The sequence below is a fragment of the Rhamphochromis sp. 'chilingali' genome, assembly GCF_963969265.1.
Source record: "Rhamphochromis sp. 'chilingali' genome assembly, chromosome: 15".
NCBI classification, from domain to species: domain Eukaryota; kingdom Metazoa; phylum Chordata; class Actinopteri; order Cichliformes; family Cichlidae; genus Rhamphochromis; species Rhamphochromis sp. 'chilingali'.
Window position 1 is genome coordinate 18663449 of NC_137942.1, and position 24828 is coordinate 18688276.

At 43.4% G+C, this 24828-nt stretch overlaps 1 protein-coding gene across 1 annotated transcript in view; it reads right to left on the reverse strand.

Moving 5' to 3' along the window:
• Positions 1–7141: 7141 nt before the first annotated feature.
• The window catches only part of cacna1ia (calcium voltage-gated channel subunit alpha1 Ia), a 218723-nt gene continuing 201036 nt past the window's right edge, over positions 7142–24828 (reverse strand). Inside the window, exons 32-37 of the mRNA XM_080904516.1 lie at positions 24252–24707; positions 18459–18608; positions 12994–13131; positions 9969–10152; positions 9351–9484; positions 7142–9103 (exon numbers count right to left, since the gene is read on the reverse strand). Coding sequence (XP_080760642.1) covers positions 8378–9103; positions 9351–9484; positions 9969–10152; positions 12994–13131; positions 18459–18608; positions 24252–24707 — 1788 coding nt within the window. The 3' untranslated portion in view covers positions 7142–8377. The remainder of the gene's footprint in view (positions 9104–9350; positions 9485–9968; positions 10153–12993; positions 13132–18458; positions 18609–24251; positions 24708–24828) is intronic.

A 24828-nucleotide genomic window follows, 5' to 3' on the forward strand; every position in this document is an offset into this window, starting at 1 on the left:
GGTTGCCCCAGGACAGGTCCTCGGTCACAGTTACCCCCAAGAATTTAAAACTGCTCACCCTCTCCACCGCCTCACTGCCAATGAAGAGAGGCAGATGGTTGTTATGGCCCCTCTTCCGGAAATCTACAATGATCTCCTTGGTCTTTTTGGTGTTTAAGACCAAGTTATTGTCGTGGCACCATGACTCTAGTTGTTGCACCTCTGTCCTATAGTTTGTCTCATCATTGTTGGATATAAGTCCGAGCACTGTAGTGTCATCTGCAAACTTAACAATGAGATTGGACGCGCAGGAGGAAATACAGTCATGGGTGAAGAGAGTGTATAGCAGAGGGCTCAGAACACACCCCTGAGGGGCACCGGTGTTGACCACAAGGGTGGAAGAGGTGTTCTTACCCACTCTGACACTCTGTCTACGGTTAGTGAGGAAGTCCACAATCCAGTTGCACAGAGAGGAGTTAAGTCCCAGTTGGTGGAGTTTGGGACGGAGTTTGTATGGCCGGATGGTATTAAAAGCCGAGCTGTAGTCTACAAAGAGGAGCCGTGCATAGGTGTTCCTGTGTTCCAAGTGCTTCAGTAATGTGTGCAGCACTGTGGCGATCGCATCCTCGGTTGACCGGTTCTCCCTGTATGCAAACTGGTGCGAGTCCAGGGATGGTGGAAAAGCAGCTCTGATGTGTTTAATGACCAGTCTCTCCAGGCATTTGGCGGGAATGGGGGTGAGTGCCACAGGTCTGAAATCGTTCAGACATGTGACATTTGACTGTTTTGGGATGGGAACGATGGTTGCTGCTTTGAAACAGGATGGTACCAGTGAACAGGACAACGAGGTGTTATATATAGAGGTGAAGACGTCCGCCAGGTCCGCAGCACAGTCTTTTAGCACCCGGCCCAGCACTCCATCCGGCCCGGCCGCCTTCCTGGTGTTAATGCTCCGGAACACACGCCTCAGCTCATGAGTGCTCAGGACCGGAGCAGGGTCGGTTGAGGGGAGAGGGGACAGGACAGGGTCGGTGTTCTCCCTGTCAAAACGGGCATAAAAGAGATTTAGATCCTCAGCCAGAGTAGAACTGTCGGCTGAGGGTGATGGTGTTCTTCTTTTGTAGTCCGTGATAGCCCTGATGCCCTCCCAGACCTGCCTTGGGTTTGTGTTGTTCTCAAACCTGGCCTCGATACGCCTCCTGTGCTGCTGCTTGGCAGTCTTGATGCCTCTTCTCAGGTTGGCCCTGGCAGCACTGTATGCCTCCTGGTCCCCGGATTTGAAAGCGTTGTTCCTTGTTCGAATAAGTTGTTGAACTCCGTGTGTCATCCAGGGTGGATTATTAGGGAACACACGGAATCGTTTCCAAGTTGTTACATTGTCCACACAGAAACAGATGTAGTCCAAGACAGTGGAGGTGTAACTGTCCAATGCGACACAATTGTCAGGCTAATGGCTTTAAGTTGCAGAGAAAAAGTGAAAGAAGCAGGGAGAAGAGTGAGCGGGGGGGAAATGGTGTCTGTGAAGGGATAAGATTTAGGCATTAGCAGTGACAAGTCAGCTACCTTGCAGGCTTCTGTTTGGTGGAACCATAGGCTGCATTCAAACATAGCTGCTGGGATGTCACCCATTGGTTTGTGAAGCCCAATTTGAAGGCTCAGTCACTATAAAAGTTTTTTGGGGGAGCCAGAAATGACCTTGCTAATATAAGGTTTGAAAAACTGTGCTAATTAGTGCTAAATAAAAATAAAACACAGGCTTTTCTCGCACTTAAATGCACAGAAAACCATATCAGGTAAAATCTAAATCCATATTACATTTTCCAAATTCTCCAAAAGACACCACAAGTATGGCTGATGAGCCCTTTTTAGTGGTTCAAATTAGCAAACGTAAAGCCTCATAGACAGCTCCTAGAGATTTCTCGAATGATGTCATGGGCACATTAAGAGTTTTCTGCCATATTGGATGTGATGCAACCACAAGGAACGAACTGGCCATATTTAGCCAGCTGGCTGGTCAGTCATCTCTGGAAGGTGCTGGTTGATTTGGACGCTAGCAGTTTGTCGTGGTCACCTGTCGTTTCTGCATAAGGCAGCCGACTTCTCTGCAAAAACTTTCCAACTACTTGCTGAGCTGTAGTAAAACTTGAAAAAGTGGTGAGGCCAGCGTAGACCTTCAAAGTAAAAGCTATCCATCACATTTCAAAAAGAACAAATTTGACTTCAAAGGTGAGTGGTCTCTGTTTCCAGTTTCTCTAGTGCTTGGAGTGTAGTTTCCAGGTGTCTGTAGACAAGTCAGTGTGTTCCATGTAATCGTCGAATAGCAGCAGTAATCTGTAAGTAAAGCAACTGACGGACAGTTTTAAAAAGTGGTTGGGGAATACACATTGTCAACTAGCAACCAATGGTTGCCAAGATGAGTCTGGCCAGTCTGTAGGCCTGGGACTTTAATAATCAACCTCCAGCAACCAATTGCCAACAAGTTGGAGAATCCATATTTTTGCCTCCCAGCCAGTGGTTGCCAGATGGTTGCAGACTCTCTCGGCCCATGTGACTTCAACCTTACTAACTTCAAAATTGCAGACAAGTTGACATAGCCTGGTTAGCGGTCACATATCTGCAAAACCTCAACGGGCTACAATACTTTTAGTCTCAGTGAAACTCCAAACTTAAAAAATGTTTAAAAAGGGGTTAATTAGCTATAGACATCAAACTATTTTTGTAAACACATTAAATTCAGCTGTAAATGTGGGCATTTACAGCCCCTTTAAGCAAGCCTTCAGTTTTTGGCAAAACCCTTCAGTTACTAGGGGTGTGGAGAAAATGGAAAGGCCTGACACACACAAGCACTGATGCAAATTATGTAAAAGTTCATAAAGGCCAGAGAGCTGCCTATTTGAATTAGAGCAGATAGGGAAAAGCGTTGCTACTGTGCCTGTTTAATTCATCCTCTGAAGTCACAGAGCGACGAGCTGGGAAAGAGAAGACAGAGAAAAGAGTGGGCACAAACAACAAAGAGACACTCAAATGAGACAAAACCTAAGAACCAGTTTAGATTTCTGAAAGTTTAAATATTGTCTGGAGATTGATAGCTTTTTTCTTCTGATCTTACACATTCAGCTCATTTTACTGCCACTTTATTCATCGTTTTATTGTGCCACCTTCACAACCTGCCTTTATCTGACTTTCTCCCTCGAGCCTGTGATGCAATCAATGGGTTTGGACAACTCCCATGGGCAGTTAGCCTTGACAGCTGACAGGGGCTGGTTTCAATGCCTGCCCCTGATGTGTGTGCGCACACGCCTGCATGTGCGTGTGTCAGGAAAGACTCAGGTGTGGACTGAGAGTAAAGGATTCAGTGGCTGATGTGATTAGAGAGATGAAAAAAGAGAGAAGTAAGGGAAGTGGACTTCATTTTTACAGTAATAATCCCATACAGCTGCATCAGGAAATGGAATGGCATTCATTTATCATCATTTGCCGAACCTTCAAAGGGAAGAAAAATTTCTCTGCACAATTTTCTGTCTTTTTTTTTCACATAGAAATGCCCACACTGCTCTCTAACCCATCAGTTTGACTTCTCTCACGACAGCAGCTTGTGGTCTATGTTAGTCCCCTAAAAACAGGCAGTTAGGTCATCTCCTTGCACATCAAAAACATTCTGCTGGCTTACGTGAGTCATTAAGTGACAGAGCATTAAAAACACATCCTAATTGACTTGCTTTTTTTTTTTTTTTTTGGGAATGAAAGGCTTAACACTTCTCTCCTGGGGTAAAAGCAAAAAAAAATCTGCAGTTTGAAAACAAGTTGGATGTTGTCAGAAGTCTGTTGCTCCTCCCTTTCTTCCTCCTGCCCAGAGAAAAACTCAGTAATGAGACACATCTTTGTGGATCTTGTTTATCAGTTTGACAAAACTCGGGGGTAAAGATTGCTTTGACGGCACGCCGTTTCTCTCAATTTTTTCGACTACCTTCTGACCTAACGTCTTTGGCAGACAAATTTGAGAAAGATGAGAAAATATTTTTCCCCCCTTTTTTGAAAAGAACCCCTCACAACCAACTTTAATACATTTCATCCAAGACACTGAAAACAGCTCGACTGAGGTGTTTGGAGCATTTTCTTTCTCATCAGACATACTGTAAATAAAACAAGAGCGAGCTTTGACAGTCTGAAAATCTCCCTTGTCCACAGTGTTCTCATGCTGCACAGAAGCACAGTGAAGTAAAGCAGCAGGTTTCTAGGCGTGGTGAACATTTTGTCTTTCATTTTTGTTTTTTTAACCAAACGAGGCCTGATGTGTCAGGGGACTTGTGTGCTGCCATGGGAAATAATCAATCAAATAAGCACACCAGTCCCCCAAAGGCATGGATATTGACCTTTGGAGTTAATGTTGCAAGAGGCTACTTGCACTCATCTGGCATTGGAAGGAAGCCACGCAAAAAGCTGCAAAAATTCCAGATGACAGAACCTGGAGATAACCAAAGCAATGACACTACCACTTGCATCCACACATAGTCTTGGAGACTCGTGCACTTTTGCCACTCGCCACACAAACACACACACACCTCCACTCTCCTGCGGTGACATTTGAAGGACAGGGGCCTGGAGGGAGAACAGGTTTTGAGAGGTTAGATGAGGTGGAGGGGCTGGCTGGTTGAGGGTGTGAGGTAAACAACACCTCTGAGTTCAGCGTGCATGCTTAATGTGCTCTCTCGCGCTGACGGCTCCGCTGGGCAAGACTGCCGATGACAAGCTGTCTGGAGAAGTCTCCTACTCCTGCACCATCTCACTACCTCGGTCTCTCGCGCTGTCTGTTAGCTTTACTCTGTCCAGCTGTCCATGTCGGGTGCGGACAGCTTTTGGTGCAGTCTCGTTGGCTTTGTCTTCCCTGCCTGACACAATCCAACCTCTTTCCTCCTGGCTGTCATACCACAAGCTTAATCATTTAAATGTGGAAAAAAACAAAACACAGGCATAAAAATGAAGACTGGATGTGTGTGATTTTTTACATAAAATGTAATATTTTATCATTTTATAGTTTTTGTTGGAGGAGAAACATTTTTTTTTTTGTGACTGATTCTCCAGTGGTCTCATAGCAGCAGTCAGAAACATCCGGGGCATTCCCTTCACCTTTGTACAGTTTTATGAAATGCATACTAACGATATATTCATGATCACTGGCAGCAATGCACACATGCAGATCAAAATACAAAGATATGTACAAACGTGAAGTGTACACTCTTAAGGTGTGTTCAGACTGAAGGTGAAGCAAATTTTGAAGAGACGGACATGACTGCATACAATACAGAGTGTACAGGGGGACGCAGGCTTGATCAAGGCAGCTTGGACTGGAGCAAAAAAACACGTTAGGAAAGATGTGTGCTTTTGCTGAACCTTTGTACTCATAAATATAAAAGGAGACAAGGGGGGTCTTGAACATCAGTCTAAGTGAGAGCTGTAGCACACACACACAGTGCATGAAGGCACACTCTGCTGACGCACAAATTTGGTGCACTGTTCTGCTTGTTGTATCTGACGTCCGGCGCCTGTAGTGTGTGAGCGCACAGTGCACAAAACACTCAAGCTGTCAAACTTGTGCGAATAAAGCAAGGCGAGAATTTGCTTCGCTTTCTGTCTGAGCACAGCTTTACAGCTATCTTTAAAATTTAAACTAGTGGTTTTTACCCCCCGACCTGAGTTCGTTAACCTCATTTACTCATGTTATCCAATTGGAGCCCATCTCTCTAGCGACTGGTTTTGGAGAGGGCAGAGGTGCTATCCGACCAGTTGGAAGTTTAGACGTGCAGAAGCAAAAACAGACAAAAATGAGTACTGTTGTAATCCGAGGAGATAAAAATCACATTGACATCATTTACTCAGGGCATACACATAGAACATTTATTGCTGTGTAGTCAGGCTTTAACCTTTGATGCCATATTCACTGACACAAGGATTTGTCTCAGAAAGATAAGAGGATATATCTTTAATGCTAAAACAGCCCTTGGTTGCTTTGTGTTTTTTCCCTCTTCGACCTTTAACCCCGCCAGCTATCCTTACTGACAAACAGGACATTTCAGGAAAAAGGCAAACACTTTACCTGAAGTCACAAACGCACATGCACACACAGTCCCTCACACAGACACACGCGCACACGCAAATGCCTCACTCGTTAATACCCAACACCATATGCTAAAACATAGTCATCAAAGTGATTTTGCATGATAAAAAAGGTCAAACCCTCAGATTTTCTCACATCACCTCATTCCTCTTGAGAAATGGAAAAAAATAAATAAGGTAATGATTGAAACGCCAGGGATAAAACAGTCTACCTCTTAGAAATCAGGCTTAAAGATGAACGTCTCCTTTTTGGATGGAGCAGTTAATCGAGTGGTGGAAGCCAAAAAGACGCCAAGTCTCGTTCCGCTCTTACAGTTTCAGCTTTTCGCATCAAATCTCCGTGCGTGAAAAGTTTGCTACAACATACTGTATGTGTGAAAAGATGGGGGGGGGGGGGGGGGGGGGCTGAGTGCATCACTGTGTCGTTTCAAGAATAAGCATACTGTATTGCAATCCCAGAATCATGCTTAAGGAACACTAATGTGCCCGTAATCGATATGTTATGGTGTAACGCTCAAATAACTAAAAGCAAACAAAGTCCCCTTTTGTGCAGGGAATGTCCGTGAGCTAGACAGTCCCCATGTGGTGAGTGAGTATGGCTGTTCCCACCTCTGGTTGTCCTCTGAGACTCCAACATCTAGAAAAATCAAATCGCGAGGAACCAGCGTTCCCAAGGAGAAATGTGCTGGAGGGAACAATCACTTCAGCGCACAGAGTTTGTTTGAAATTTTTTGCTTCGTTGTTTTATACACTGTCCACACCTTAGAAAAATGTTAGAAAACTTGGAAGCCACTGGCAGACCAAAAAAAGTCCTAGACAACAAAGTCAAAGACACTGCATGGGTTAAATTAAATCGGGACAAATTAACGGCAACACTTGCACGTGCCTATTCTCTTTTCTACAAAAATAGTGGAATAGAAATCACATGGTTATCACCCAACATTGACATGTCAATACACTTCTGTATATAGTTAAAAATCTTGGTTAAATGCAATCCCATCATGCAGTCAAGGACCCTTGCAACACTTTTGTGTGAGGGTGGTTTCTTTTTTTTTTTGTCCATTCGCTTTAAATCCTTAAACGTAGTGAGAGGAAGTGGCGTCAAAAAAGGTGTGTGCTTGAAGTCTCACTTGAGCGAGGGAGCTGCAAACCACATTTTCCAGTGCAGGCGTAGCTGGGCCGCTCACACGACGCTGTTTCTCCTGGCCGCGTCTGTGAAGCTCCATCCAACCTAGCTTTCCGTTTTATACTATATTTCTTCATGTTCACGAGTGAGAGATGCTGGCAAGAGAAAGGAAAATAACCAATTTCACGAATCACTCCATGCACAGTTATACCTCCACAGTCTGTTAATTTATTTCCATTTCCCGGTGCCACTGAAGACCAAGCTGAAAGACGTGCGAAACTTTTCCTCAGTTGATACCTCTCCCCCTGGTTTCAAAAACACAGAGGTGCGGTGCAGCGGTGAGAATGATTTAATTCATTGCCTTAGATACCTGAGGCGGTGCTCTCTCACACACACTCACACACACACACAAACGTGAGCACACATTCCTGAACTTTCCTCCACCCTTCACATTTTACTCTGATCTCAGCAGAAGCTCCTGTGCCAGAGTGAGTAAGACCTGTTGTTTCCGTCTGCCAGAACAGATGGACATTAGATCCGCTTTCTGCTTTTCCAGCCAAACAAATGACCTGCCTTCTCCTTGCCCCAGTCTTCCTCCCGCCTTCATATATTCCTCCATCACAAAGCCTCCGCCCGTGTATTTGCCACACTGCCTTGGAGACATAAGCGAATCAAAACACCCTCTGTTGGCATGGATTGCTATTTCTTGTTTGGTTACTTCTGTTTTTGCATTTTTAACCTCAGTGAACCCGAGCCATCAGGAAAAAGGAAATTACAGTCGAGCAACATGAAGATTCTTTGTTGTATCTTTGAGTTCAAACCCTTTTGTATCTCCTTCTGGGTTTGCTGTGTGATCAGAAGCTTCCATGGCCTCCCATACTGGTACAGCCGCCAAGTTGGTGGAAGCTCTTGGACCTTGAAAAGGCCACTTCCACACCAACAGACCATAACCAAAACCACTCCCATAGATAGCACAAAATAGGACATGGGCTTGTCACGAATGTATAGAAATGGGTTAAGGGGGCAAGATGAGGGTTTGGTTTTGGAATCGTGTGTCATCAGACCTTTCTCTCACCGATGAGGCAGAGAGAGCGAGAGGGATAGCAATGAGTTCAGATCCAAGGAATGGAGAGACAAACAAAAAGGAAACATTGGGTTTCATCTGTTTTTTCGACAAGGCCCTACTGTTGTTTGGCTTGAGCTCTTCCCCTTTAGTCCTTGATCTCCATCTCCTATTTCCCCTCTTCCTTCTCCTCTTCTTGTATCAACCCCAGTCCAGGGGTTGGCCAAGAAGCCTTGGGGGTCCATAAGCTCCAGACCCATAATCTCCCTACGACCCTCCCTGCTCCGGGAAGACAGCAGCATCCCCCCTTGGTCCAGGCTGCCTGTGCTGTTGCACTTCTTTACTGCTCCTCCTGGGTACACCAGGGAGCTGGGTGATAGCAGTGATGTCAGCGACAAGCTGCTAAGTGTCTCTGACAAGTGTTCACTGTTGCCTGCTTGGCTGGAGCCACAACCGCCAATAGACGATCCAATCCCTATGCCCAGGTCCTCATCTGAAGGGTCGATCGAGTCATCGCGGGTGTACCCAGGGCTGGTGCTGCCACGCCCGCTGCTCTGACTCCGCTGGTGACCCCTGGTGGCCAGAAGGGTTAAACCAGACGATGGGCTCGGTCTTGGTCTCAGGGTCTGGACTGGGGAAGAAATGGAGGTGGTGTCCTCAGGCAGAGGGAGAGGACACATAAGCGGCAATGGAGCTGATGACAGTGGAAAGTCTAAGTTCTGAGGTGGGGACACACTGAAGCTCAGTCCTTCTTCCAAGGTGGTCTGAAGGCTGCCTTCAGAGCTGCCTGTAGCGAGGGACGAATCACTGTGGGAAGGGTACTGAGGGAGATAAGAGACAGAGTGGAGAGAGATAATGAGCTCATCAATCCAACTCTCTTTTTCATTAAGACTTGTAACAGTACTGATTACAAGCCTGCCTTTATTATATTTACTTGATCATCATTTGTTAGTTAGCAATTACTGAAATATATTTCAACAGAACCTCACAACTGTCTTTTTATGTTTCCACGTCAAACATCATCTAACTTACCGTAATCTATCTATTTGGTCCCTCGTCCCCTCTTACCTGTGTGCAGAGCTTCTTCCTATGGGCTCCAGGGGAGCGGAACGAAGCCCACGAGGCTCTGGAGGCTCGGGAGGCCAGCCTAAGGCCTCTTGACAAACGTAGGCTTCTACTGCGGGGAGGTACTGGGATGGCTGCTTAAGAGACCAGCAGAGGACATTATTAGTCAGTTCTTACAACCAGATTTTATTTTAGGGTTAAGGATGTATTAAAAAGACAGATTTTATATACAGAAGATGGTGACGGATTAATCTGTAGTCTGGGCCTGAATACACCCAATATGATGCCATTTGATGTAAAAACTAACTGTACATGTGCATATATAGAGCTAATCCTACTGCAGAGGTCAGTTTCTTCCTTAGACTCCCCCCTCGTCACCTCTTATAGGCGCATTTTGAGACTTACTGTACGTGGACTTCTCTTGTTTATTTATATAATTACTTGAATTTAATTTATTGCCTTGTTCTTTGATTTGAAGTGCTGTTTAACCAAATTGTGCAGCATTTTGTTGAGGCTGTCACTTAAGATTACAGCATTTCGTTTACACAATATACACACACAGAGCAACAAGCAATTCACATTATTGTGCTTATGTGTTTGTTGCGCTGTGGATTTACTCACCTGGGCTGCACTGAGGTGAACAAACACGCGGTTCGTGTGTTTGCATTTCCATCTCCTGCAGTACGATCTCCATCTCAATGCCCGTGCTGAGGGCTCTGCATGGCTGGCTCTGCACCACAGTCTGAATCTGGTGACCTCCTCCTTCGACCTCCTCAGAGCTGGGAGAGTCACTGCTGCACTTTACCTACAAGACAGAAGATTAACAAATATCCAGAACAGTGGATGCTTTTTCCTTCATATCTAAATTAGACATATGGGCTCAATTTGTGACGCAAACTGCTGCGACCTGTTTTGGAAAAGCTTGTATGATTAAGATGATTAGATGATCATTAAGTTAGCATAAAATTTTCTTTAAACTCTCATTTCATCTCCAAAGCAATAATTAATCCATAATTCATGTGATGTATTTTAAATTGAGGGTTCCTGGTTGAGGCAAAAAAAAAAAAAAGCCCCTAAGGTGCTGGGGAGATATTAAACATGGCCTCTGAGTCACATCATTCTCTTTGGCTTTTCATTTCAGTGCAATTCAAAGTGTGAACATGAGCTCTTAATTGTTATGTTAATCCTATATTTCGTGACCTTAAATGTTTAGGTTTGAAATTCCCGAGCATCCGCAAACAGGCCGCGATGGCTTGAAGTGAGTAGCAGGAGGCGGATGAAGGCAAGAGTTCAAAAATAAGCTGGTACACGTGTGAGAGTGGGTGTGCAGGAATGCTTTTGTGCTTTCATTAGTGTACTGTACCTCTGAGTCATTCAACCCGAGCCCCTTAACAGCCCCATTTCAGGTGAAATCTCAAATAGCCTTATCAAGCATTCGCTTCTACCCCTGCACACACATCTCTTCAGATACCACCACCATAATTACTACTTGTCACGGTCCGTGGAGATAGACCGTGTGGGAATGTGTGTGTTGGACCCAGACGCGAACACAAGCGAAGATGCAGGAGTGGATTAAACAAAAGCGAGCCTTTTATTATGGCTGATAACAGAACAAACCAGAGCGAGGGCAGTACAAGGGTAATAGTTCAAACAGAAAACCTAAACTGGACATAAACTAAGAAAAAGCTATGGCTGGAGATACGGAACACAGGGGGTGGTAACACAGACGACGCGACACAGACTGCATGAAACACAGAGACTAAATACACATGAGGGATGATCAGGGGAAGTGGATGCACACGGGGAACACAGGTGACACTGATAATCATAACAAGACACGGCAGGAGTGAACGCAACACTGATGGGAGATGGGCAAAGTAAAACAGGAAGTACACAGAGGTTCAAACAGGAGGAGAGAGAGCACGGGGAGAACGCAGACATAACGGGCTGGGGAAAACATAGAATAAAACACAAAGAGAGACGAGGGCTCATAAATACACAGAGGGGCACACAGGGGGTAAGAGTCACGAAGGGAAAACACTTAGGGAACAACACAACAGGGCAACTCAGGAAACATGGCCTAAATAAGGAACGAAATACAAAAATACAAGGAACTAAGAATACTGGGCCCACATGGCCCAGGACCATGACACTACTAGCCCTAACCCTAATGTTAGACAAGCTTTTAAGTAAAAATGGTGTGCTTTATATTGTAAGGGCTTGCTTTGGGCAGAGATGTGACTTCCCTCAGTGTGACTGTGTAAAACGGATTTATTTATTTATTTGACACCAGATTTCTTTTAATCAAACAGCGCTGGGCAAATTAAAACCCTAACCTTACGTCCTTTGTCACCTTCTCTCTTTCCCTCTTCCCCTTCTTTTCTCATCTCCTTCCCTCTCCTCTAATGAGCACTGGTTCACAGCCATGCTTGGTGACGGCAGGCTTATCTAGCTCTCCAGAACCAAGGAGCATTACCCCATTACAGAGGAGGATATCTAGGATGGATGGATGATAAGGGATGGAGATAGTGAGGCTAGAGGGAGGTACAGAGCAGGTGTGCAATTACCAGAGGGGGAGCACTGTCAAAGGAGAAGCATAAAAGATAAAGTCTAAAGCAAGCTTTGGGCGGGTTCATAGAGAGCCACCACGAATTGTGATTGAGGGGAGTTTGGTGGAAAGATTTATTCACGAGAAGGACTGTAGAGGATAGAGACTGTCGACTCTCCAAAGACAAGATAGTTACCCTGATACATAGAAAGAAAGTGATAAAGGCATCTTTGGAACCTAAAGGTTTATATCTGCAAATCGCGAGAGAGCCTAAAGCGCAGCCATGAAAATGATTTTATGAGGGTTCATTTGTTTTGTGCTTCCTGGAAGTAATAATAAAGAAATCTGCTGCGGGGTTGGAACAAAGTGCTGGTAAACTGCTGTATTTACGTCAAATATAAAGCAGCTGGTGGAACCTATGGGCTCTTATCCAATGACCTAGCCTCTGGGGACAATGAGCGTTGATTTTCTTCTGACGCTTGCGTATAACAAACACCAGGTTGGTGACGTCCTGCTCCATGTGTTGGTGATTGCTTACCTCCCAACTATCAGTGGAGATAAATATAAAAAACTACAATAAAAGCTAACTTGTAAATCGTCTTTTGTCAGCCTGCTTTGTCAGCCAAAGTCTGATTGGTCAATACTAGCCTGACACAGTTTTCCTGTACTAAATGTTGTATCTTGTTGAATTTGTGGTGCAGTATTCTCTTTCTATTCGTCTTACTCACATGAAACTGGCTTAAAATTCCGTCTAAAGATGACAACCAAGTGTGCAGCACGGCAAAATGATAATAGTACTAATATCCTCCTAGTGACATTTAAGCGGGCGCTTACTCTGCACACCTTTGTAACTCAGAGCTGTGTAAAGATGGCTCAATGTTGTAAATCAGAGCTAGTGTACAAAACCTTAGTGCCCCTAAAATGACAGGATTACTAGAGCTACCTATCATTAAAACAACCCTAAACGTTCATACACTGACTTTTAGATTGGCCTAGCTGAAAATGAGCCTTCTTATGGACACACTGTAAAGCTATAAAATCCATATTTAAAGTGAAAATCTTTATGGTGTCTTTCCTCTTCACTCTGCTTATACCCACCTCGCCCTCTTGCGCCAGCAGCTGGTAGGCAGTATGCTCATCTAGGCTGAGGTCATCCGGCAGGGCAGGAGATGAGGACTTGTCCGAAAGTTGCTCTGACTTCAAGGAAGCCTGTTCAATCTCTGCCATCCTGATCTGCTGGAAAGAATATACTTCAGTTATCCATGCTTTTAAAGGCATAGGGAATAGGACCGGCAACTGTTTCAGACTTTCTACTTCATAAAACATGGTCTCATCAGTGCTCAGTAAAATTTTACATGTTTAGCGCAAGGTTCATAGCAACCAGCCACGACTTCAGTGGCTTGCATTTTGGTGGATATAGAAATGAAACTTTTAAAGGTTTAGTTTATTTTGATATCTATCTATATTATTTATATCTTGCATGATTTTTTGTTTTATTTTTTGTTAAAAGGCCAACATGAGCTACAGAGACGAGTTCGATAAAACCTCCACCAAGCTGGTTCACCAGATGCTGACAATTCAAAGTTGCCAAAATGCCATGGCGCCTGTCTGTAAAGAGAGGCAGGATGAGAGATTTCAAGAGAGCAGTGACATTACTTCATCATCATCAAGTGAGCAATTGTTTTTTAGTGGCATCAATATATACGCAAATAAAGAGGCTGGATGGGAAGCTGGATGAGGCGGGTATCCATGCAACGTTTTCGTGTACGTGTCGGCGCCGTCTTCATGTATATGCAAAAGAGAGTGAAGATGTTTATTTTTCCTATCAAGCGTGGTGATGTTAACAAAAAAGAAAACATTACCAAGCACACTGTTGTCACTCAGATGTGACAACAGTGTTACTTTCTCTTTTCTCTGCTCCAACACTGGCTCCAGCTAGGTTCATTTCATCAGAGCTGCGGGTAACGTGGCCCATATAGCTGCTGAATTGCTTTTAAATGATCAGCCACACGTGAGCATCGAGCCTCCCTGCTGGCACTTTTCTCTGCTCTTGTAATACTTTTCTTTTTGTGCACCGGTTTCAGAGCACAGTGCAAACCGTGAGCTGGAGTGGAACCTCAGTGTTGTGGAGATGCAGTGCTCGGGCAGCGTTTCTTTAAGGACACAGAACAATAAATGGCCAGTGCATGGGGAATTAAAAGGGGCCAAGTGAAATACAATGAAGTGAGAGTTTCATAGAGGAACGAAAGATTCATGGCTAATATGAGGCAGTAAATTACCATTGCCCATGCCCCTGAGGAGAGAGTGAGCAAGAAAGTGAGAGAAAGAGATAAAGAGATGGGATGAGGCAAAGGCGAGGAATCAAGACAGAAGCACAGCAACTCATTAATTTGAAAGAACACTTTCTGTTTTGCCTCCATATATTACTCCTCACTTATGTGAGAGCACCACATCTGTGACTTTTTAGCGCCTTAGAGGTGGGCTGCAAATAGCTGTGGAAAAAAGGTCCCTGTGAGTCAACTGGTTTATTTATCGACAGGTAAAAGAAACGGGAGCTTCTCTTTTTCTGTATTCTTGGCTGGGCCTCCAGAGATAACGAAAAAGCACAATAGGCACAGGAAGAGTTGCTACACCGCTGCTTCCAAGGTAACTGCAGAAATATCGAAGGCTTCACTAACGAGATAGGGGACTCGGGCAAGGACCAGTTGGAAGTGTCCACTGCAGCCTTAGAGCAGTGAAGGAAGGTATTTTTCTATTCAGCACTGCCATGAGAGAAGATTGCTGACTGCAGAGGAAATAAGCACAATTAATATCTGCATGAGTCTTAACAGTCAGAATATCATATCATAAGTGCACCAGCAGGTGCTCTTGCTCTTTTATCTTGCTGAACTATGACAACAAATGATCATTCACCAGAGTCTATGAACTTTGTCAACACGATACAGTGATCACTTAACTTCACGCAAACTGCAGCCATTAATTCTCCTTTTGTCACCACTGTCACCTGTTTGAACAGACTATGCCCATGATGCTGAGATCAGAGCTCTATGGCAGCCATGGCATCAGGTGCCGAACTCCTCTTCTTCCTAAATTATACTCCATCCATCCATCCGCTTCCGCTTATCCTTTTTAGGGTCGCGGGGGGCGCTGGAGCCTATCCCAGCTGTCATAGGGCGAGAGGCAGGGTACACCCTGGACAGGTCGCCAGTCTGTCGCAGGGCTAACACATAGGGACAGACAACCATTCGCACTCACATTCACTCGCACATTCACACCTAGTGGCAATTTGGATTATCCAATTAACCTATCCCCACAAGCTGCATGTCTTTGGACGGTGGGAGGAAGCCGGAGTACCCGGAGAGAACCCACGCAAACACGGGGAGAACATGCAAACTCCACACAGAAAGACCCCGGCCTGATGGTGGAATTGAACTCAGGACCTTCTTGCTGTGCGGCAACAGTGCTAACCACCGTGCCACCGTGGTGCCGCCTAAATTATACTCTCTACATATATAGTCTTATAACTAATGACTGAAGGACTGTCTCATACTTTGTGGTATTACACATGGTACTGCATAATGAATAAAAATATATACGTATATAAGGTGCGATCAGAAGTTTTAGTGACTGCCCCTGATAAGCAAAACCTCAACATTGTCTCCGTGTGCACCTCTGGACAACTAACAGTGCTTCTGCTATTTTAAACTGCTCCTTGGAAGTTCTGCTCTCTTGCATTTAATCCTCCTCAGTCCTCTTTAGTTCTTCGTAATTATGCAGGACGAATTAGCTTAGATTTTTTGCATTTTAATAAACCGATCTCACCAACTGCATTTGGCAATAAATGCACTCATAGCTCAAAATGCACAGCGTTACAGAATACACAATGATGTGGAAATAGTAAAATAATACTGTTTCACCTCAGGCACACACCCAGATGCCACTCTGGGTCAATTTAAGCACTGTGGATCAATCAGCTCTCTGAAATGATTTCTCTGCCTCCTCAGATGTGATGATGCAGATATGCAAGCACAAGTGGTCACAGTACATGTACAGTACTGTAAAAAAGAAAATAAGTGGTCCAGAGGTCCACTAAGTCTTTCAGGAGCCCACAAGGTTTCTGCTTTTGATGGGTGAGGTCACAAAATCTTTTAATTGCACCTTGAAATGTTTATGTCCAAAAGTTTTCCACAAAACTGTACACCATTTTTCCTTAACGGTGCATTGTGACCACAGGAACAGCTGATATCTTAAAATCAGTATCGCTATTATCCTTTCATTTTACAAACAGTGTTTTGCTTATTTCAATGAGATGCATTTAATATTACCATTAACAGTAGTTTAGTTTCAACTTTGAATTGCCTGTTAGAGCAACATTTTCTAGTGGTTTGATTAGTTTCAAAAGTAAATTCAGTGAAAATGATGTTGAGGAGCTTTCATATAGTGTTGAGCAGTGGCCTCTTATACTTGCAGCCAAATTAATAGCGAAGGCCTCCTCTGCTCCACTGAACTGTTCCCTGCAAACCAAAACTGCAGTCACTCTCATGCTGTGGATCGTCCCTCGTGTTTATTAGTTCCTTGATGAATATTTCCAATGTCACACACGCTGCACCCAGGTGTCCCGCTGTGTCTTACTGTCTGCTCAAACACAGTAAATCTGCACAGAACTCTCAGCAGCAAAAGACTCATCTGTGTACTCACCCATACTAGCTCTCTCTCTGTCACGCACACACGCACACACGAAAACAAGTCTGATGTTTAAAGAAGGTGGCAAATTAAAGGAGATCAGCACCGCATCAGAGAGAGTAAATCTGGGCTAGACAAAGGGATTGCCAGAGGAGAGCAGCTACCGAAGGAAAAAGGCGAAGCGTATAACGGAGCGAGGAAAGATTGATGGTTTGACAGCATCTGCAGACAGGCAGAAAGCAGGGCTGACAGATGAGGAGGTGTAGAGCCCAGTTATTGCTTCTTCTGAGATGACCTGCTGCACTTTGTCATTGTGATAGACAACACCAGCACAGGACAGTATGTTGTGGGGGTGTGTGGTTTATGCAGGATCTCCTGTTTACAAAACGCCCCTAAAATATAAGAACAGGAAAAACAGGCTGTTGGTGCGTGCCTGCATGCATACAGCAACAAGAATGGCTGCCTGTGTGCCATGCATTAAGTGGGCCTCATTGAGTCACATTACTGCACATATGGAAAGTCGCTTTAATCTTATGCTGCTGGGCTTTTTTAGAGGCTTTAACTTTCTGTTATACTGTAACAAAACAGCACATAGAGCAGTTGACACACTTTATGAAGCTTGGACTTTGACAGCACTTTCCATTCAGACTGCTTGGTGTGATTAATGGACCCCTGTGTGTATCCACGAAAGTACGTGCAACCCCCTACATGCCTGCAACTTGTTGTGCGTGTGAATGTGTGAGTATTCAGGGAATCCTGTGTTTTACAAAGTAATTGTATGATTTACCAAATTTTGGTTTTTGATCCAGCCTAAAATTAGATTTTCCAGAGTACACAATCCCACACGTGCGCCAGTCAGTGAAACCGCAAACTGAAGGTTAGCAAATGCTGTTAGCTTTATATTTATACACATTTGCACAGCTACAAAGAAAAGTAGATGTTTTCAGGAATTAAATTTCTACCTCTACACTTATTTGGCGCTAGGGTGCCAATTTTTGTTTCTCCCTTCCAACACCTGGAGGCATTTTTATAAAGCATCTGGAAGCTAGGAATTACATGTCTCAGGATGATGTTTGGTTTTCCCTTCAGAGTGCAGGTGTAAAAGTGTTTTATTTGTAGACGGGCTTTTCTCTAACAGGAATGAGAATAGCTATAATCTGGCATGCCCAGCGTACACGTTTTTTTCCACTCTGTTGAAATCAGCATTTTAAAATGTGAAATCAAGAAACTGCACTTTTAACAGCCTTATCTTCCTTCAATTGCATTTTTACACTGTCAGAGCTGGTCTGCTGAACACAATAAGGAAAAAAGACTTGGTTAGCCTGGTTTTGCCAAAAGAAAGTAGATCCCTTCATAGACATTCTGGATATTTTCCTGTTGATTTATATTTCACTCTGTCCTTTCTCACAGAATGCAGCTGAGAACTGCAGAAACCGTGAACGAGGAGGGCCGAAGATTCACCCGCGACTCTCTTGAAGCGAAAGTAAAATGCTTTCCCAGAAAGTCAGTAGATTTGTTGTCGGGTTCACTGTGAAATAACATTGCTAATGGGTTCATTAAAGTGTCCAAACCTTGCTAAATTGGCAACGCAGGGGTAGCTTATTTAAAGCCTTAATGTGATGTGGAACTTTTTTCAATACTAGTAAATTATTCAGAGTGAGATCCTTGGATGTTTGTCCTGTAAGCCTGAGCCTATCACAAACAATTGTGTTGACTGAATTCCGAAACACGTTACGCCAATTAAATATTTGACTGAAAAATTAATACATGTGTTAAATTTGTCTTGCAAATGTGACCAGATCTGAGATTATTTCACCCTCCCCTTGGTCCCGTGTGTGTGCTGTGGACATGCTTGTATTCATGTGTGTTTAGGGTGGTACCTCTTGCGGGTGGCCCTTGCAGTCTTTGCAGATGAGCTGTGGAGAGGAGTAGTGGTGGAAGACAGAGCCGGAGAGGTTGTCGATCATCAGCATCTCCCCCTCTAAGGTATCCTTGATCAGGAGAGATACACTGTCCAACCACTGGCTCTCCTGGAACACATACGCACACGCGCACACACACAACACGCACGCACACATACACGGACACATACGCAGGGGACGCGGGGGGGCGGCAGACCAGAATGCACGCAGGCGCAAACATGTGCACATGCGGACATGCGAGGACAAAGAAACACGCAGGGAAATGCATACACCATCGAAAGGGTTATAAAAGTGCCCATGTGCACACGCTGGTATGCTTTTGCAGTTTTCTCATACTCTGTGCTCACACGCAAACACACACTCATGTCACTCATGTGCATATTCACCCCCACGACAGTACATTTCACACTCCGTACGCCTTCCTTTCTGACATTCCTCAACTGAAATAATAAATAAATAAATAAATCTCTCATACACTGTCAGATATTATGTATAAATAAATGAGATTTTGATGGCCTTTAAAGCTAAACACTTGTTCTTTTTTGGGAAGGGAAAAAACTAAACAACAACAAAAAAAAGCTCCTCAATAATATAACTCCAAACCATTAGCCAAGTAACACATAATTTTACTATCAAAGCCTTGAGCAGTGAGAGCGGTGCAATTATATTTGATATATCACCTCAATTAGGCTGTTCAATACCTTGTTGAAACAATTTAAGATTTAAGCATTTGCTTTGTGAGTTGGATATTATTAGGTTTAAAGCAATTTAGACTGAATCACTCAGGGCTTCTTTTTTCTTTTTTCCTTGTGACTTAAATGATCCCTCCTTGCTTGAATCTCATCTGCCAGATTGGTTTTCCCAGAAACCAATCTGGCAGAAAAAGGAAACTACTGACAAAAAAAAAAGGTGGAGGGGGGACTACTTTAAAAATGATGTCTGTGATTCGCAGCGGGACTCTGTATTTCACAATGATGTGTGATTGTGCCCGTAGCACATTCTTAACAGCCAAAATAACCGTATTACATCAGCAGATCTATCGCAAAAGATGCTGTGAAACAGGGTCACTCCTCTTCAATCCCCACGCAAGCCTACTTTCATAACACGTTTCTACAACGCCGCACATGCCTATACTTAGGCCTCTTATGCAAACACACATTTCTGACTCATGTGGTTATATTACAATCACTCATGGTTCATGTTTTGAAAGTGAGTGGGCTCGTGATTCAAAAGACAGGTTACTGTACTCCCAGCGATATAAATACACCTAAATCATGCTGGGTTTTGATACAGAGCTGCAGTGCCGCATTTTGGCACAAAGACAAACTGACTCGGCTACATCCAGCTCGGTGTATGCACATATAAAAAAAACATACTCTTCTCTCTCTCTCTCTCTCTCTCTCTCTCTCTCTCTCTCTCTCAGAGAGGCCCTGAGATAGTCCATTCTGTGTAGGTTGAGAGCTTAATATAAAAATAATGTTTGATTGACTGTGGTGGCCTATGTGGTGGCCTCCATTAATAACTGTATTAGTGGACAACAATAGGGCTCGTCTGCAGGGAATGGAAGTTGAGAGAGGGGGAGAGGAGAGAGCTGAAATTAATTACTGCCTCTATCTGACTGTCACTGGCTCGGCTATTATCAGTCCTCTCTTATGCCCGTACTCTCTCTCTCTCTCTCTCTCTCACCGTGCATGTGTCAACTTCCTCTAGTGGCTCCTTTAGTCCCTGTGCAATGCATTACTGGTGTTGCACTATTCTCTAAAAAAAGCACTTTCTTAGTGTTTAATATAGCACATTATAGATTGCATTAGTTGCACCAAAAATCCAAGTTCAACTGAGCTGTCTGCTCTGTATAAATAACGTAAATATCAGCTTTGTAGATGAATACAAAAGATGAACACTGTAGCTCTAATTCTAAAAATACTAGACTGTGCAAAAATCTTGAGCCATCCTTCATCTGTTTATATTTCACCTCTATTCTTTATCACAGAGTGGACTCATTTGTTTAAGTAGTCTTCAGGAATAGTTCTCCAGGCTTCATGAAAGACATTCAGAGCTCGTCTTTGGATGTTGATGGTTTCTGTCAAGATGATCCCACATCTGGAATCTGAAAAGGCCAATCCAGGCCCAATAGTGTTCCATTGTGTGTTTTTCTCTATGTTTTTCTGTGTGTTTGGGATCTTTGTCATGTGCTCAATCAGATGCTTTCCAGGTGGTATTACATGATGGATCAAATCCAATGGTAGTTTCTGTGTTCATAATTGAAAATTTCAACACCGCTGGATGATACATAACAAACCATGACAGAGCCTCCTCCGTACTTTACAGAACATGTATCTGGCTGCAGATGCTCACTGTTGTACCCCACTCGTTTGATCTGACAATTAAAAAAATCTAATTTGGATTCTTAATCCACAAGTCATTTGTTCTGATGTAATTGCAATACCTCAGCCTTTTCTCCCTGTTTCCCTTCCTTAAGAATAGCTTTTTGAAAGCCATTTCTGATGAGACTTCAGTAAACAGTAGATGGTCTTAGGTCCTGTATCAGGTATTTGCTGGATTTCCCCCCCCCCCTATTTCTTAAGGGCAGGACTTTCAGATACTGATCATCTGCTGCGGTAGAAGTTTTTTTTTTTTTTACTCAAGCCAGTTCTTCTTTGTTCTTCACTTGTCTGGTTTCCTCAGATTTTTTAAGGACAAAGTGCACACCATGTTGAAATAGTCCATTTACTATTTACTTTGTTGATTACTTTGTTGGTGCAAAAAAATATTTTATGACTGTTAAACTGTGTTAACTTTGGCAACTAAAGAAATGGGAAAAAATTACGTGAGAAAAAATTTAAAATGAGCTTTTTGTCTGTTATATGTAGACACTGCTTCATCTGCTTGAGTTAGGTGTCTTTTTTATGTTTGAATGATTCATATGTACATACAAAAAAGAAACAAAAAAGAAAAACATACCTCTGAAAATGGTGAGGTACAAAGACTCGACTTGGGATGTCTCAAGATTTTTGATTAGTACTGTAGCAGTATTACTAGCAGTAATATTACAGCAATTTATTTGACAATGTTTTTCACAGACATACACACACTCATCCTGGTACGAACAATCACACACTCAAACCCCAGGACCCGTGCTCTGAAGATATTACATCGCACTGCCAGATCCCTCACTGCATCGCTTGTGAGAAAGAGAAGCAGAGAGAAAGACAGAGAGAGACAGGATGCTGCCAGTTTATTCTCCCTGGTCTGCATTAAGTTCCTTCGTCAGCCAACGCTGAACTAAAAATGGCTCCGTGCAGCCAAGTTTAGCTCTACAAAGGTGAAATTCCTCATGGCAGCCAGTGAGTCATCTTCATGTGTGTGGTTCTGCGTGGAAATCTCAGACTATCATTAATGATTTCATAATGAAAGCGTGCGTCTCTGCTGACTGCGAGGAGAAATGAGGGACCCTTCCACTCGTTCTCTCACAAACACACACACACATTAGATGTAGGCAGTGAAATTATGATTTCCAAAGCGTAACCTGTGCACATATGTATGCAAGCTCACATAGTCTCAAATGAGCATTGAAAGGTTAATAAAGCCTAAATGAAAAAAAGCTTCAGTGAATAAGTGATTAACATTTTTCACCTCTCCTCGCTGACTGCATTGGCTACAGAGAAGATGGCGAAAAACCTTCATACACAAAATCGACATGATATCACTTTAGTTGTTTAGCTTGATTTTGGAAAATGCCTTTAATTTCTCCCTAATGGTTTAACACTTCTATTACTCATCTTATTCAAACAATTGGCTTTGTGCAAAAACTCCTGCTAAGTCACTGCTTAGCATCTCTTTCTTCTTCTCCTTTTATCTGTTTGTGTAAATGTTTAACCTTCCAGGCCCTCGCTTCCATCTTTCAAAATCGCTTAAAGAAAAAGAACAAAAGTTCTAACAACTTATACAAAGAGATCGACTGATTGAGTGCACTCAAGAAATGCGGGCTGTCAGTGAATTTTTACTAAAAAAGAAATCAAGCAATGATTCTCTCTCTCTCTCTGACATCAGAACCATTTAAACAGAAATTACTGACATTGTTTATCACTTTTGTATTCTTGCAGCTTGCTCGTCAAATATGTAATTTTCCCTGCATGAACTAATCCATTGACACCGTGTAAAGAGAAGCAAACTGACAGACAGCCAGAGAGACAGAAATATCGCAGTAATAATATATAATAAGTCCTTTCATGTGCACTGTCTGCTCGTAGTCTGAGCTGTACCTGTGTATTTTTATTTACCTGCATAATTCCCACATACTCAGCCCTGAGGAAGCCTCCATCAAAAAATGATAGCAGCTCTTACAGCGGAATATATAAAGCGTGCATACAATAACAACTCTATTTCTAAAAAGAAACATTTAAGACTTTTGTGCAATCGAAAATGGCACAAAGAAAACAAAAAACATGTTGAAACTGAGATTTTTTTTCAAAGACGCTCATTTTAAAGTTAATTTAAGCAACATGTGGGCAGGTTTTTATCATCCCTTCCTCACAAGTTGCATGTACATGTCTTCCTTCATAAAGAATTTCATCAGTTCACAACCTCTTTGTCATATTCTTTGTTTCATAATAAGAATTTTTCAATGAGTTTCAGGTCTGGACTGTAAAAGGCCAGTTTAGCATTAATGCTGCCTCCACATATTTTTTGTTACCTGTGTGTTACGCCCCTCTGCAGCCCCTAATCTCTTTGCAGTGGAAATGCAAGAGTGTTCAGCTGTTGCTAATTGACCACACCTAGTCAGGTGTGGATAAAGGAATACCTGAGGCAGAATCATGTTTACATGCTTTTTCTTTGCATGAGGTTTTAACTACAGTTTTACAGTGAGAAACTAGGTTTACCAGCAGTGCTTTTCAGCATTTCTTTGGTCCAAAATGTTTTGTTGTTGAGCTGACGGGATGGTGATAGCAACTCAGATAATCAACAGGCTGCAAAGCTAAAAGAAAATCGACACCAACTGTGTCATTATGGACTAAAATCTCTGAGGAAATTTTCCAACACCTTATTGAATTGATGTCACAAAGAATTAAGGCAGTTCTGAAGGCAAAAAGGAGAGTCTGATCAGGTACTAGTAAAGTGTAACTACTCACCAGGCCAGTCTTTTTTACCCAGTTTCACCATTTGATATATTTTCTTTGTACCAGATTTAATTAAATTCAAGTTTTAAAAGATTTACAAACTATTAAATTTGTTTATTATTTTCCTTTTACACAGCATCTAAAAAGAAGGTTGTACTTCATCTGTGTCAGACCTGACGTTTGTATGTATTCAATAGTGTCTTATAGTACTATTTATATTGTTCTTGCAATAAGTGGTGACCACTCGGGATTTAGACAGAGTGGACACTGCAGAAAGGAGCAAATATTTGGGCATCTTCTCTTTATCACTATGAGAGACGTAGAACTATCAGAGTACTACTGCAGATTGAGAACATCAGCAAGTCTCCTTATGAGGCTCGACACTGATGCTAAAAAAACTAAAAGTCATAGATATCTCATCCTTACTTTCAGGCACAAAGACACACGCATGCTTATTCAATCAAACACACAAAAATGCCTTTCACACTCCCACGTACTTTCTTTGTTCTCTCTCTCCCTCTCTCTCTCTCCCTCTCTCTCTCTCCCTCTCTCTCTCTCACACACACACACACACACACACACACACACACACACACACACACACACACACACACACACACGCAGACAGACTCACTTGTGCTGGTGAGTACATAGTCTGGCTGGAGTCACTGGAGTTATATGGTCCCTGGTGCGCAGCAGTGACTGCGTGTCGCAGCTTTCTCACTCCTTCTCCTCTCTCTCCTCGGGCACTTCCTCTGTCTCTTCCTCCCGCTGTGCCTCCAGGCCTCGATCCAGCAACGACTAGTCCTTTATCCACCCCCCCACCCCCGCAACTGGGGGCGCCCATGCAACAGAGGGTGCCCTGGGCCAGCTCCAGCTCAATTTCTGCATCCATCTCCGCCTCCTCCTGGGCCTCCTTGTTGGAGTCGTCCAGGTGCTTCATCAGCACGGCCACCACCACGTTGATGAGCACGAACTGGGCGGTGAGCACGAAGGAGACAAAGTACATGGGCGAGATAAACTGAAGGCTTGGATTGCAGGCATAGTCCACATCAGTGCCGTGGTCTGGTGGACACTCCCGCAATGTATCCTGGTCAGACAGAGGATGAGGAGAGGTTGGTCAAGGGTAGTTTTGGGTGAAAGGGAGCAAAACAGATAAGATATCACAAATGTCACTCTTTGGTTAAGAAGCTTCTTCTTGAATATTTGGA